Raw genomic sequence first — 14,106 nt, forward strand, 5'->3', positions numbered from 1 at the left:
ACTTCCGCCGCCTGCGGGGTTGACTTCCGCCGGCGGAGTGCTGACAGGTGCATATTTGCGGGGGATGAGCGTGTTCTGGCAGTGGGTAGTCGTGATGGATTCGCAGTGTCAGGAGTACTTGAGAACACACCGAGCTGTGCGCTTGCAGATGGTGAGTTTATGGTGTGTGTTCTCATTCAGCAAAAAATGGGTACATGTTGGGGCTCCTGGGTGGCTCAGTTGCTCAAGAGTTTGGCTCTTGATTTAGGCTCAGGTCATGATCTCAGGGTCGTGAGATCGGGCCCCCGAGTTGGACTCCGCACTCCGCACAGGGTCTGCTTGGGAGTCCCCCCCCCCCCCCCCGCCCCCCCGTGTTTGTGCCTGCGCGTACTCTTTCGCTCAAATAAATAAATAAAAACTTTTTGTTTAAATGACCTTCTCCCTAAAGGTCATTCATCATACATGATGAATAAAATGCAGGCACAGAAACATGTTGTATAATTCCATTTAAATGAAAATTTTATTTTATTTTTTTTAAAGTAAGCTCTGGGGAGGTGGTCCTAACTGAAATATCCTAAACGGGTAGAATTCATCTGTACTAAGAGGGGTCGCCCTTGGAGGGGGGCCTTTTGGGTGGCAAAAATGTTCTGTGTTGGCCTGGAGTGGTTAAACCGGTGTCACAGGAGTTCAAGATGTGTGTGCTTTATGCAAGTTATAGCTCACGTAAAAGAGAAAACCATTTTGAAACGGAGTTCTCTTGGGGCCACAGAGCACGTGTTACCTGGTCACTCCCTGAGCTTCTCCTCCCAGTGCTGCCGTACCCCCCCTCACAGGCAGGTTCTTGTCCTTGATGGCCACACTGGAAATGTGTCTGGAAGCCATCCCTTCATGGGGTGCACAGCAGGGTGTGCTTCCCACTGGTGCAAGTTTGAGGCAAGAAGTAATTGTTTAGGATCATCTTCTTATCTTTTTTTTGAAGATTTTATTTATTTATTTGACAGAGGAGGGGGAAGAGTACAAGCAGGGGGAGGAGCAGAGGGAGAAGCAGGCTCCCCACTGAGCAGGGATCCTGACGTGGGGCTTGATCCCAGGACCTTGGGATCACGACCTGAGCCGAAGGCAGACACTTAATCGAATGAGCCCCCAGGCGCCCCTGTGTGGCCTCGTCTTGGATGGAACTCTTTGGAAGTGCAGTCAGCTGTGTAGAGGTCTCAGTGATGCATCTGTAAGGAAAGCCGTATTGGACAGTGGAGTCAGAACTGAGGCTGTGGCCAGTCCCAGTGGAGCTCTTGGGTTGGGATCACACTTGAGTTGCTGCCAGGGCATTCTCGGTTCCTGCGATGGACCAGACATTGGCTGTGGCATGGTAGGCATCTGAGATGGCTCTCCAAAATTCCTGGACCCTAAGGTACACACACCTCCCAGCTGCCGTGGAGGGTTTTTGCAGATGTAAGTCAGTTAGGGGAAGTAAGGTGGCAAGGCTCTCCAGGTGGGCTGACCTAATCATACATCCCCTTGGAAAGCAGTTTTCTGCAGCTGGTGGCAGAAGAGAAGTCAGGCGTTCTGTGCACTGTTCCTGGTGATACAGGTGTTTCTAGGAGCCGAGAGCAGCAGACAGCTGGCAAGGACTCAGGGATAGTCCTGTAGTTGTAGGGAACTGATTTCCAGTGGCATCTGAATGAGTTTGGGAACAGGTTTCCCAACACTTCCACATGTGACCTTAGCCTGGCCGACACCTTGTGTGAACAGGGATCCCAGTCACACTGGGCTGGACATCAGACCTTAAGAGGTGTGAGGTGACAGATGTGCTGTTTTCTGCTGCTGTTTGTGGTGTATTGTCCTACAGTGATGGACAGCCAAGAGGAGGCCTTCAGGGAGGGACAAGACCTAGGGGGAAAGACAGAGTCCTCCCTACAAGTGGTTCCCAGCAGGGTGGGGATTTTGGGGTATAGCTCTGAGCAGGGGAGCTGGGCACAACACCCCAGCAACTGTAAGGTTAAATAACTCCTGACTGCACAAGCTTTTCCACAGTGACACGCCAGTGGGATTCAGAGTGCCATATAGATCACCAGCACTCCAGTGCCCCTGTACTCCCTGCCAGTCTTTATCTTCTCCCTGAAGGTCAGCAGTGTCTCAGTTCTCCACTGTGGATTTTGTCTGTTTTTTAACTTGATGTGAACAGAAACATGCAACATGAACTCTTTGGTGCCTACCTTCTTCAGCTCACCTTTGCTTTTGTATAGCAGTTTTGCATTGCTCTGTATTATTCCCTGGTAGGAGTACTCCTCAATCTGCCCATCCCCTTATTGGTTATTTTGGTGGATGTGAATGCTGTGAACATTCCAGCTCTAGACTTGTGCAGGTGAGCCTTGGTACCGTTGAGTGGATGAGGAGGCATGGGTCTCAGTGCCCAGATGGAGGTGTTCACTCTAACTTGGATCAAGGACAGCATAACACATGTAAGGAGGGAGGCCATGGCTTGGGTATAGACAGACAGATTGGTAGACTGGGTAGGAGAATATTGGTGCTCCCACCCTCTCTTCTGTCCTCTCATTGAGATAGACAAGGGCATCAGCTGAGAGGAGGAGGGAATATTAGACAGGTGGGAAGAGAGGACAGAGGAGGGTGATCTCTTAGGAGAATGAGGGGAGTATAGAGATTGCTGGTGGCTCTCAGGGCCCCATTAACCAAAGGATTGTAAGTGTAGAGAGAGCTCAGTTGGCATAGATGCAGACACAGAATGGGAAGCAAATGGAATTTAACCCAACTTGGGGTTTTCCCGTGCAGGGATGACAGAGGAAGGGCAGGGGGAGTTAGGATGATGAGAGTATGTAACCCAAAATTAACAACACTATAGAACTTGGGATCTAAGCTGGGCACAGAGGGAAGGAGGACAATGAAGAGGTGGCAAGATCAGAACATCTGTTTCTTGGGAAATATGTCTTAATTTTTTAAGAGTCCAAGCCACATCCCTCCCCATCTACTACCCAGCCACTCTGTCCCTGTAGTTCGGTGTTGGAGGTGGAGCCCCAGAGAAGGCTTCTCAAGTGGGTGAAGTAGGTAGCTAAGATGCACAGTGGGGTAAAGAGTGTGGGTAGAGGAAATAGTCCTCTTTCCCACTCTTTGAATGTGTTTTACCCCCCACCTGCTCCACTAGGTTCCTGTCTCTTGACAAAGGGAAAAGATGATCTTATTTTCCTTTATTTCAGATTCTGACCTAGGAAACTTGTGACAAGAAGGTGACTCTGGAGCCTGAATTTCTGAGGATGGAAATCTGCCCAAGACCATGTCAGAAACACTCACAGTGATGGAGCCCCCTGCCTCTGAGTCTGGGGCATTCCCTGCACCCAGATTAGAGGGACTTTTGGGAAACCCAGAGGGGAGCTGTCCCCCTCAGGAGGGTGGTTTCAGGGGGGTGACGATTACCCATTGGAAGATCCAAGCAGGAGAGGCAGCTCGGGTGGGCAGTAAATCAGGAGAAAGCCCAGTTCTAAGCTCAAACCTCCTCCTTCTCCAGAGAGAGCTTGTGGAAGGGGAAGCCCATCAGTGTGAGATTTGTGGCAAAAGCTTCACATTTAACTCGGACCTAGTTAGACATCAGATTTCTCATGCTGGGGAGAAACCTTACAGATGTGAGCAGTGTGGGAAAAGCTTCAGCCAGAGCTCTCACCTTGTTGAGCATCAGCGAGTGCACACTGGAGAAAGACTCTATGTGTGCAACATGTGTGGAAAGGACTTCATTCACTATGCAGACCTCGCTGAGCACCAGAGAGCACATACAGGAGGAAAACCATTCCGATGCATGCAGTGTGGGAGAGCCTTCCATCACAGCTCAGACCTGGTTCGGCACCAGCGAGTTCACACCCGGGAGAGGCCTTTTGAATGCAAGGAGTGTGGGAAAGGCTTCAGCCAGAGCTCGTTGCTCATTCGCCATCAGAGAATCCACACGGGAGAAAGGCCTTATGAGTGTAACGAGTGCGGAAAGTCCTTCATCAGGAGCTCGAGCCTCGTTCGACATTACCAGACCCACACAGAGGTGAAGCAGTACGAGTGTAAGGAGTGCGGGAAGGCCTTCCGTCACCGCTCCGACCTCATCGAACATCAGAGGATCCACACCGGAGAGAGGCCCTTTGAATGCAACCAATGTGGGAAAGCCTTTATTCGGAGTTCGAAGCTCATTCAACATCAAAGGATCCACACCGGGGAAAGACCTTACGTGTGCAATGAGTGTGGGAAGCGCTTCAGCCAGACATCCAACTTTACCCAGCACCAGAGGATCCACACCGGAGAGAGACTCTACGAATGTAACGAGTGCGGGAAAGCCTTCTTTCTGAGCTCGTACCTTATTCGACACCAGAAAATCCACACCGGGGAGAGAGTGTACGAGTGCAAGGACTGTGGGAAAGCTTTTCTCCAGAAAGCCCACCTCACTGAACACCGGAAAATCCACACTGGGGATAGGCCCTTTGAATGTAAGGACTGTGGGAAAGCTTTCATTCAGAGCTCCAAGCTGCTTCTGCATCAGATCATTCATACCGGCGAAAAGCCCTACGTGTGTAGTTACTGTGGGAAAGGCTTTATTCAAAGGTCAAACTTCCTTCAACACCAGAAAGTTCATACTGAAGAGAAACTCTATGACTGTAGTCAGTTTGGGAAAGACTTCAGCTCAGCCCCAAACTTTAAAAATAATCAAGGTGTTCACCAAGAGGGACTTCCCTTGAGTAAGACCGCCATGCATGTGGGTGAGAAGTCTGCAGGTCAGGGGGAACACACAGATAACTTATAAAGTATTTACTCTCCTACTCAGTGATGTTTAGAAGGAGTAGCATGACTCCTAACTGCTGCGACTTTGGATGTGTTGGCGTTTTCCAAAGTCCTCAGTAGGGCTGCTTTCAGATTGGGCTGTCACCTACCACTGCGCAGCAGCACTGGGCTGCTGTCCTCCCCACTACGAACGTGTGACATCAGGAGAGCCACGTGACTGGACACCTGATGGAGCCGGAATAATGCTGGGGGAGGGGCTAGGTCTAAAGAAGCTTTCTGCATGTTACCACACAGTTATAGTCCATCCGAGTTAAAAATACTTTTTAAAGCAGAACTATGTATCTAATCTTAATACTTAAAAGAATATCACATGGTTAATTTCGGTCTATCAAAAAGGCAAGTTGGAGAAAGACCTTCGTTATTTCAAACGACAGGTTGGTTCCCCGTTGTCCTTAGGATAATTTCTAAGCTCCCAGAACTGCTTTCTAAGGCCTTTTGCTTCTGGAGTTTCATCTCCCACTGCTTAGCCTCCCGCCACAGCAGATCTAACTGCTTGACATTCCCGCTTAACCCACGTCGTACTTGCCTCCTGTTTGTCCTGTCTGAACGCTTTCCACTGCACACCTGGTTCGCTCCTTATCAGGAGTCAAGACCTGTGTCAGGCTCAGCCAGCTACTCCTCTGTGCTTGTGGGCTAGCGTGCACTTCTGTCACTGCACTTGCTTTGGGGTATCAAAATGATGTTCTTATCTACCATCTCTCATTAGTACACTACTAATCCCTTAAGGACTTGGTCATAGTCGATGGGTTCATGTGTCCGTGGCACCTGGTGCAGGAAGAAGCGCAGCTGGATCTGTGTATCACTGGCTCTTCTCACTTGTGCTGCTGTAGTTTACGTTTTGGGGTTTTGTTGTTCTGTAACAGTATAATTTGCTGGTCTACTGGAAGTATCTTCTCTCTCAGCTCTGTTGATGTCTTCTGCTTCTCCATAACTCGGAAGTTGTAAGCAGTAGCTAGTGGAAGACCAGCACGCCTCATGTTTGTGCCTTCAGAGCTCACCCATGACCGTCTCCTTGCTTTCAGGGAGTGTTGTCTTCACCTGGCTGCCCATGTATCTTTCTAATCCACTCAAAGGGCACACAATCCCAGTGCACTGCTCAAGGTTTCCTGTCTCAGCAGTTCCACAATTGACCTCATCTCTTATGGTCACTTTCTCTGCTTTCTGGCTCATTTTGTCATTTATCTGAAAATGTATTGATCTAAAAGGACCGGGGCTGAACACTTGGGAGACAGATGAAATTGTTGATTCTGATTTGGAAGACAAAGATCATTGCACAAAGTTAAGTGCTGAAGTAGAAGTTCCACATTGTGTAGGAGCATAGGTAAGGAGGGGACTGATCTGGTGTGGAGGATCTGGGCCAGCTTCACAGAAGAGGTGACCCCAGAACTGAGAGAGTGAGCGCCATGGCAGCTAGAGAAGAGGATGACCTGGGAGAGGAATCTGTAGATACGGAGAGGGGCAGTAGATATCTCTTTGGGGAGCTGTAGTACGCGGTCGATAACGGTCTACCCGACTTTCAGTTGCTGCCTCTGATTTTCTTTTCTCTGAACATTAACAAAAACAGCCAGTTTTGAAATTACATGAACCGCCCCCCCCCCACACACACACACACTATGGGAAGATTCTGAGTTTTTAAATTCCAGCAACACTAGAAGCCTTCAGGGGTAAGAGATAAAGAGGGGCATACAGTACATCTTCTGGAAAACTCATTACTAGAGATGTTACAAATGGTACAGAAGAGAGATTATCAAGACCATTTCAATCAACTTTGTTGACGTCTAGTTTCCATACAGTAAAACACATATTTAAAGTGTACAGAGTTTTGAGAAACCATATACCTGTGTAACGACCATTAGAATAAAGAAAAGTAATGTTCTTATCATTCAAACAGGTTCCCTTTTGCTCTTTCCCAGTTAGTCATGCCCTAGTCCCAAATACCTGCTTTGGGTCAGTGTAGATTAGTTTCGCTTGTAGGGCTTCACATAAATGGACCCATACAGTATATAATTCTATGTGTCTTGATTTATTTTGCTTTGGCATGTTGTAAAGACTCAACCAAGTAGTTATGTGTTTGGGTATCTCTCTGCTGAGTAGTGTTCTATTGTACGGACAAACCTTTGTTCATTGCCTGTTGATAAAAATTTGGGTTTCCAGATTTGGCTTTTATTAATAAAACTGCTATGAGCATTTGTGTAAACCTATTTATTTGGACATGCCTCTTTATTTTTCTTGGGCTAATGCATAGGAACTTAATTTCTGAGTTATAAGTGTGTTTTCATAAGAAATGGCCAAAAATTCTCCATAGTGGTTGCACCATTTCACACTCTTCCCACAGTACGTTTGTTCCTGTTGCTTCACATCCCTTGCCAAGCCTTGATAGTGTAACTCGGCTGAAATGTGATCCACGCCAAGTAGGTGTGATGTGTCTCTGTGTTTCTGATTTGTATTTGTCTGCTCGGTGGTGCTGTTGAGCACCTTTCCATGTGCATGTTGCCATTTTGCCTTACTTTTTTTTTTTTTTAATTTTTTTTTAAAGATTTTATTTATTTATTTGACAGACAGAGATCACAAGTAGGCAGAGCAGCAGGCAGAGAGAGAGGGGGAAGCAGGCTCCCCGCTGAGCAGAGAGCCTGACGCAGGGCTCAATCCCAGGACCCCGGGACCACGACCCGAGCTGAAGGCAGAGGCCTAACCCGCTGAGCCACCCAGGCGCCCTTTTTTTTTTTTTTTTTTAAAGATTTTATTTATTTATTTGACAGAGATCACAAGTAGGCAGAGAGAGAGGAAGGGAAGCAGGCCTCCTTCTGAGCAGAGAGCCCAATGCGGGACTCAATCCCAGGACCCTGGAATCATGACCCGAGCCGAAGGCCAAAGCTTAACTCACTGAGCCACCCAGGTGCCCCTTTGCCCACCTTTTGTGATGTGTTCTTACATCTTTTGCCCTTTATTAAATTGGGTGGTCTTTTTTTTTTTTTTTCTTTTAAGATTTTATTTACTTGATGGAGAGCTCAAGCAGTGGGAGCGGCAGGCAGAGGAAAAGGAAGAAGTAGGCTTCCCACTGAGCAGGGAGGCTGATGCGGGCCTGGATCCTAGGACCCTGGGACCATGCCCTGAGCCACCCAGGAGCCCCATGTGGTGGTTCGTCGTCTTATTACTGACTTACAAGAGCCTTTCCTATTTGGTAGGTGAAAGTCTCTTTCCAAATATGTATTCATTATGCATACTTTTAGCCTGTGGCTTACCTGTTCATTTTCTTTGCAGGGGGAGGGATAGTGGGAGAAGGAGAGAATCTCTTCATTTTCTTAATGGTATCTTTTGAAGATCACATTTTAAGAGATTTTCCACTAGTACACAAAAATTTGTATAGTTTATGCTTCTCGAGTTCTGTCTAGGTTTTTAAACAGCTATTTTCCAGTTGTTATTGCTAGTTTGTAGAAACACATTTGATTCTGGCTTGTTGATCCTTGTATCCTGCAACTGGATTCACTTACTAGTTCCACTAATATTTAGAATTTTAGATTCTTTTTGTTGTTGTTGTTCCTTTAAGATTTATTTAGAGAATGTAAGTGGTGGGGAGGGGCAGAGTGCGAAAGACAATTTGTTTTTAAACATTTTATTTGTGAGAGAGAGCTCAAGCAGGGCAAGGAACAGGGATAGGGAGAAGCAGATTCCCTACTGAACAGGGAGCTATATGCAGGGCTTGATCCCAGGATCCTGGGACCATATTCTGAGCCACGGACAGACGCTTAACCAACTGAGCCCTCCAGGGGCCCCTGGAGAGAGAGAATCTTTAGCAGACTCCTTGCTGAGTGCAGAGCCTGAGCTCAAGACCTCAAGACCCTGAAGCCATGACCTGAGCTGAAATTAAGAGTCAGACGCTTAACAGGCTGAGCCATCCAGGCGCCCCTGTATTTCTAGATTCTTAAGCATTTCCTAGGCAGATAAAGAATTTTACTTCTAATTTCTGATTTATATGGAATCGGTCTACCATGGGATGCTTGGGGGCCTCAGTGGGTTGAGCCTCTGCCTTCGGCTCAGGTCATGGTCTCAAGGTCCTGGGATCGAGCCCCAAATCAGGCTCCTTGCTCAGTGGGGAGCCTGCTTCTCCTTCTCTCTCTGCCTGTCTCTCTGCCTGCTTGTGATCTCTTTCTCTTCAAATAAATAAAATCTTTAAAAAATAATAAAAAGAATTGGTCTACCCATATCATTTTCTGAAGTTGTTTGTGTAATAGTTCTTTTTATTTCTAAATTATTTTTATTACCATATGATGTATTATTTGCCTCAGGGGTACAGGTCTGTGAATTGTCAGGCTTACACATTTCACAGCACTCTATAGCACATACGCTCCCCAATGTCCACCACCCAGCCACCCCATCCCTCCCCCACATCCCCCAGAGAACCTCAGTTTGTTTCGTGAGATTAAGAGTTTCTTACGGTTTGTCTTCCTCCTGATCCCGTCTTGTTTCATTTTTTCTTTCCCTGCCCCCCAGTGACCCCCAACCCTGGCTCTCAAATTCCTCATACCAGGGAGATCATATGATAATTGTGTTTCTCTGTTTGACTTATTTCACTCAGCATAATACCCTCTAGTTCCATCCTCGTCATCGAAAATGGCAAGATTTCATTCCTTTTAATGGCTGCATAGTATTCTATCGCGCGTGCGCGCGCACATGTGCACACACACACACACACACACACACCCCACATCTTTATCCATACATCTGTTGATGGACATCTAGGTTCTTTCCATAGTTTGGCTATTCTGGACATTGCTGCTATAAACATTGGGGTGCACGTGCCCCTTTGGATCACTACGTTTGTATCTTTAGGGTAAATACCCAGTAGTGCAATTGCTGGGTCACAGGATAACTCTATTTTCAACTTTTTGGGGAATCTCCATGTTGTTTTCCAGAGTGGCTACACCAGCTTGCAATTAGTATTTCTTCTTTATTTTTTAAAAAAGATTTTATGTATTTATTTGACAGAGATCACAAGTAGACAGAGAGAAGAGGGGAAAGTAGGCTTCCTGCTGAGCAGAGAGCCCGATGTGGGGCTCGGTCCCAGGACCCTGGGATCATGATCTGAGCTAAAGACAGAGGCTTTAACCCACTGAGCCACCCAGGTGCCCCTTACATTATGTTTTAATTACATATATATATATATATTTTTTTTTTTTTTTGCTGCCTTTTAAAAAAAGATTTTATTTAATTGACAGAGATCACAAGTAGACAGAGAGGTAGGCAGAGAGAAGTGAGGGAGCAGGCTCCCCGCTGAGCAGAGAGCCTGATGTCGGGCTTGATCCCAGGACCCTGAGATCATCACCTGAGCTGAAGGCAGAGGTTTTAACCCACTGAGCCACCCAGGTGCCCTAATTAGTTATATTTTAAATGAATTTCCTTCTTCCTGGTGTTGGTGATCTGTGTCTTCCTTCTCTCTTGGTCAGTCTAGCCAAAGATTTACCAATGTTATTGCTGCTTATAAAGAAGTAGCTTTCATTTTCCTTGATTTTGCTCTATTTGTCTATTTTCTGTTTCACTGAAGCAGAATCATTTTATTTCTTTCCTTCCACTTTGAGTAACTTCCCCTTTCCTTTAACAGCTTATTCAAGTGGAAGCTTATATCACTAGTTTTAGGCCGCTTTTCTTTTCTCATATAAATACTTAAAAGCTAACATTTTTCCTTGTGGTACTGCATTAGCTGAATTCCACAGATTGTGATATGTTGTTTTCATAATCATTCAAGAAAAGGTATTTTCTGATTTATTTCTTCCTTTCTCTCTCTTTCTTTCTTTCTTTCCCTCCTTCCTTCCTTCCTTCGTTTCTTTCTTTCAGACAGAGGGCATGCAGTGGGGGTGGGCAGGGAGGGAGAGAGAATCTTAGCAGGCTCCACACCCAGCACAGAGCTCATTGGGAGGTTTGATCTTGTGACCCCGAGATCATGACCTGAGCCGAAACCAAGAGTCAGACACTTAACCTTTGAGCCACCCCAGTTACCCCTGACAGTATTTTCTGATTTCTTGTGATTTTTTTCCTTGACTGTGACTTATGTAGACGTCTACTCGATTTCCATATAGTTGGGGCATTTTTCAAATACATTTTTATTACTGATTTCTCAATTAGTTCCATTATGTAATTGGACAACATATGCTGTATATTAATACTTTCAAATTCAGGACTTGTTTTATGGGCCACGTGATGGCTTATCTTTGTGAATGTTCCACGTGCCCTTGGAAAGTATTTGTGTTATGTTGTTATTTGGGTGTGAGCCCTCTACACGTGGCACTTAGGTCACATTAGTGATGGGCTTGTTGAAGTATCCTCTGTCTTAACTGATTTCCTTTCTACTTTTTATCACTGAGAAATGAGTGTTGAACTCACTAATTATAACTGTGGATTTGTATTTTTCTCCTTTAACGTTGTCAACTTTTATGTGTTCTGCAGCCCTGGTTTTGGGTACATAAACATTGAAAATTGCTGGTTTTCTTGTGTCCCTGTGTTTATCTCTGGTATTTTTTCAAGCCTGAGATCCACTGTGTCTGAGAGGTGATGCTTCTGTCTCGGGGCTTGATTAGTGCTTCCAGGGCACGATGGTTCTTTCTCCTTTAACCTATGTATGTTAGTGTATTTAAAGTGTGTTTCTTGGAGACAGCTTATTGTTGGGTCTTAACTTTTTCATCCAGTATGATAAGTAGTATTTTTACTACTAAGTAAAATCAATATCAATATTGATATGGCTGATTTTATTTATTAAAATATTTTATTTATTCATTGGGCAGAGAGAGAGAGCAGAAGCAGAGGGAGAGGGAGAAGCAGGCTCCCCAGTGAGCGGAGGCTGACATAGGGCTCCATGCCAGGACCCTGGGATCATGACCTGAGCTGAAGGCAGAGGCTCAGCCCACTGAGCCCCAGGCGCCGACTTTAAAACTCCCACCCTGCTGTTCTCTGTCACTTAGCGGCTCTTTGTCCGCATTTTCCTGACTTCCTCTGAGTTGAGTGGTCGTTGCTACTTCACTTCATCTGTTTTCCTATTTGCTGTCCCTGTTTGTTTACTTCACTGTCTCTGTTTCACAGCGTGTGTGCATCCCATCTCCTTTCACACCCATTGTGAGAGACCGGCCGTATTCCTTCCTGTCCCCTGCCCACCCTTTCTGTGTCCTTTGTTGTACATTTTACTGTTAAATATGTTCTAATGAACATACCGTAATTACTTTGACTTTACACAATAATCTTTTTTTTTTAATTTTAAAGATTTTATTTTACCAGAGAGAGAGAGAGTGCGTGCTTGCATAAGTGGGGGGAGGGGCCAAAGGAGAAGCCGGGTCCCTGCTGAGCAGGGAGCTGGACAGAAGGCTCCAACCCAGGACCCTGAGATCATGACCCGAGCCGAAGGCAGACACCCAACCGACTAAGCCACCAGGCGCCCCGATTTTAATGCAATTTTAACATTAGAAGAAACAGGCTTTTACATTTACTCACATATTTACTATTTCTGGCCCAAGCTTACATTTTGTTTCCTGCAACCTGAGTCATGTGCTTATCATTTCTTTTTTTTTTTTTTAATTTTTATTTATTTGACAGAGAGAGAAATCACAAGTAGGCAGAGAGGCAGAGAGAGAGAGAGGAGGAAGCAGGCTCCCTGCGGAGCAGAGAGCCCGATGTGGGACTCGATCCCAGGACCCTGGGATCATGACCCGAGCTGAAGGCAGAGGCTTTAACCCACTGAGCACAGGCACCCCATGCTTATCATTTCTTTTATTGCACGTGCCCCAAGGCAAGTTTCAGCTCTGGTCTGCTGAAAATATCTGTGTTTTGTCTTCAGGTTTGAAAGATACTTTTGCTGGCTATGAAGTTTTAGGATGACGGGCTTTCTTCACCTTGAAGCTGTCCTTCCATTGCCTTATTACTTCTGATGAACACCTGCAGTCGTCTCTGCTTTGTTTCTTGTTCTTTTTCTCCTCTAGGTGCTTCTAAGATCTCATCAGTGGCTTTCAGCCATGAGGCTATGATGTGCATTGGTATGTTTTTGTTTTCATCCCAGTTGGGGTTTATTGGCTTTGTTATTGGTTTTGGATTTATTATTTTCATCAAATTTAGAATCTTTTCCACTATGGCTCTTTCTCTTTTTAAGATTTAATTTTTAAGTATTCTGTACCCCCAGCGCAGGGCTCGAACTCACAGTCCCGAGAGTAAGCTTCACATGCTCCTACTCCCATGAATGAGCCCCTCTGGCTATTATACTTTCTGAATGGTGGTGGGTGCTGATGGCACAGGGGCTGAGTTTTGCCCTGCCTTGGGGTGTGGGGAGTGCCCTGGTGTGTAGCATGTGGTGGACACATACTGTGGAACAAGTCGCTGGGGCAGTAGCAGGAGAGGGAGGCTGGGTGGAGCACAGTCCCCGGTGAGACGAGAGGGCTCAGGGCTGGGTGTCCACACCCCCAGGGGTATAGGGACATCTGATCAGGGCCTGGGCTAAGAGGTCTCCCACGGCACTGGACTGCTGGGATCCCAGTTGCTCCCCATGACCGTGTCCCCTCACCAAGGGAATGAGCCAAAGCCACGTGCCTTCATGGTTAAGGTCTTCCCGTCCATGAACCAGGTTCGCTGGACTTCCCATGAGGATGAGGGGGCTGCACACCCTCCTAGCTCTTCCTGGGATGGCGCTGTTCCCCTAGGTCATCCCTCTCGGGGTCTCCCACTCAGTCTTTAGGAGAGGTTTGCATAGGGGCTAGGTCTCCCCAGCTCCCCAACCTTTGACAAGTACCAGGACAGCCACGGTCATGCTCCATGCAGAGGGAGCCAGGTGGAGGTCCCAGGAGCAAAAAGATGGGCCCTGGGTGTGGTTCAGCATCACCTGGAGAGTTTTAACAGCCCCTGGGGTAGCCCTACTGGAGCACAGGCTGATTTAATTACTTCAGGCATCCTCCAGGGTCATGTTTTTATTCTTAAACTTTTTGAGATAAGTAGAGACTTATATCCACGTGTAAGGTATAACACAGAGGGTTTGTGTATTCTCTTTGCCCCGCCTACGCCAATGGCAGCATCTTGAAGACCGTAGTACAACATTACAACCAGGAGGTGGACATCGATACCAGGATACCAGATTTGCTCACCAAACGATCTCTCCCTACTCTTGTATGGCCATACTCACTTCCCTTCCGCCTAAAACCCCTCCTTCTCAGCTAGCAAACATTAATGTTTTCTCTGCCGGTTCTCCACCGACAATGTTATATCAGTGGAATCATGCAGTATTGTGGACTCGATCTGCTGGGGCCAGATCTCCAGCTTCCAGGGGTATCAAGTCTG

General features: G+C 46.5%; 1 protein-coding gene across 2 annotated transcripts in view; it reads left to right on the top strand.

Annotated features, from left to right (window-relative positions):
• Positions 1-7,004, top strand: part of ZNF623 (zinc finger protein 623) — a 12,059-nt gene extending 5,055 nt beyond the window's left edge. For both annotated transcript variants that reach the window (XM_059395312.1, XM_059395313.1), the window contains exon 2: positions 3,189-7,004. In XM_059395312.1, coding sequence (XP_059251295.1) covers positions 3,266-4,765 — 1,500 coding nt within the window. In that variant the 5' untranslated portion in view covers positions 3,189-3,265 and the 3' untranslated portion in view covers positions 4,766-7,004. The remainder of the gene's footprint in view (positions 1-3,188) is intronic.
• Positions 7,005-14,106: the final 7,102 nt, after the last annotated feature.

The sequence above is a fragment of the Mustela nigripes genome, chromosome 3 (genome assembly GCF_022355385.1).
Source record: "Mustela nigripes isolate SB6536 chromosome 3, MUSNIG.SB6536, whole genome shotgun sequence".
Lineage (NCBI taxonomy): Eukaryota > Metazoa > Chordata > Mammalia > Carnivora > Mustelidae > Mustela > Mustela nigripes.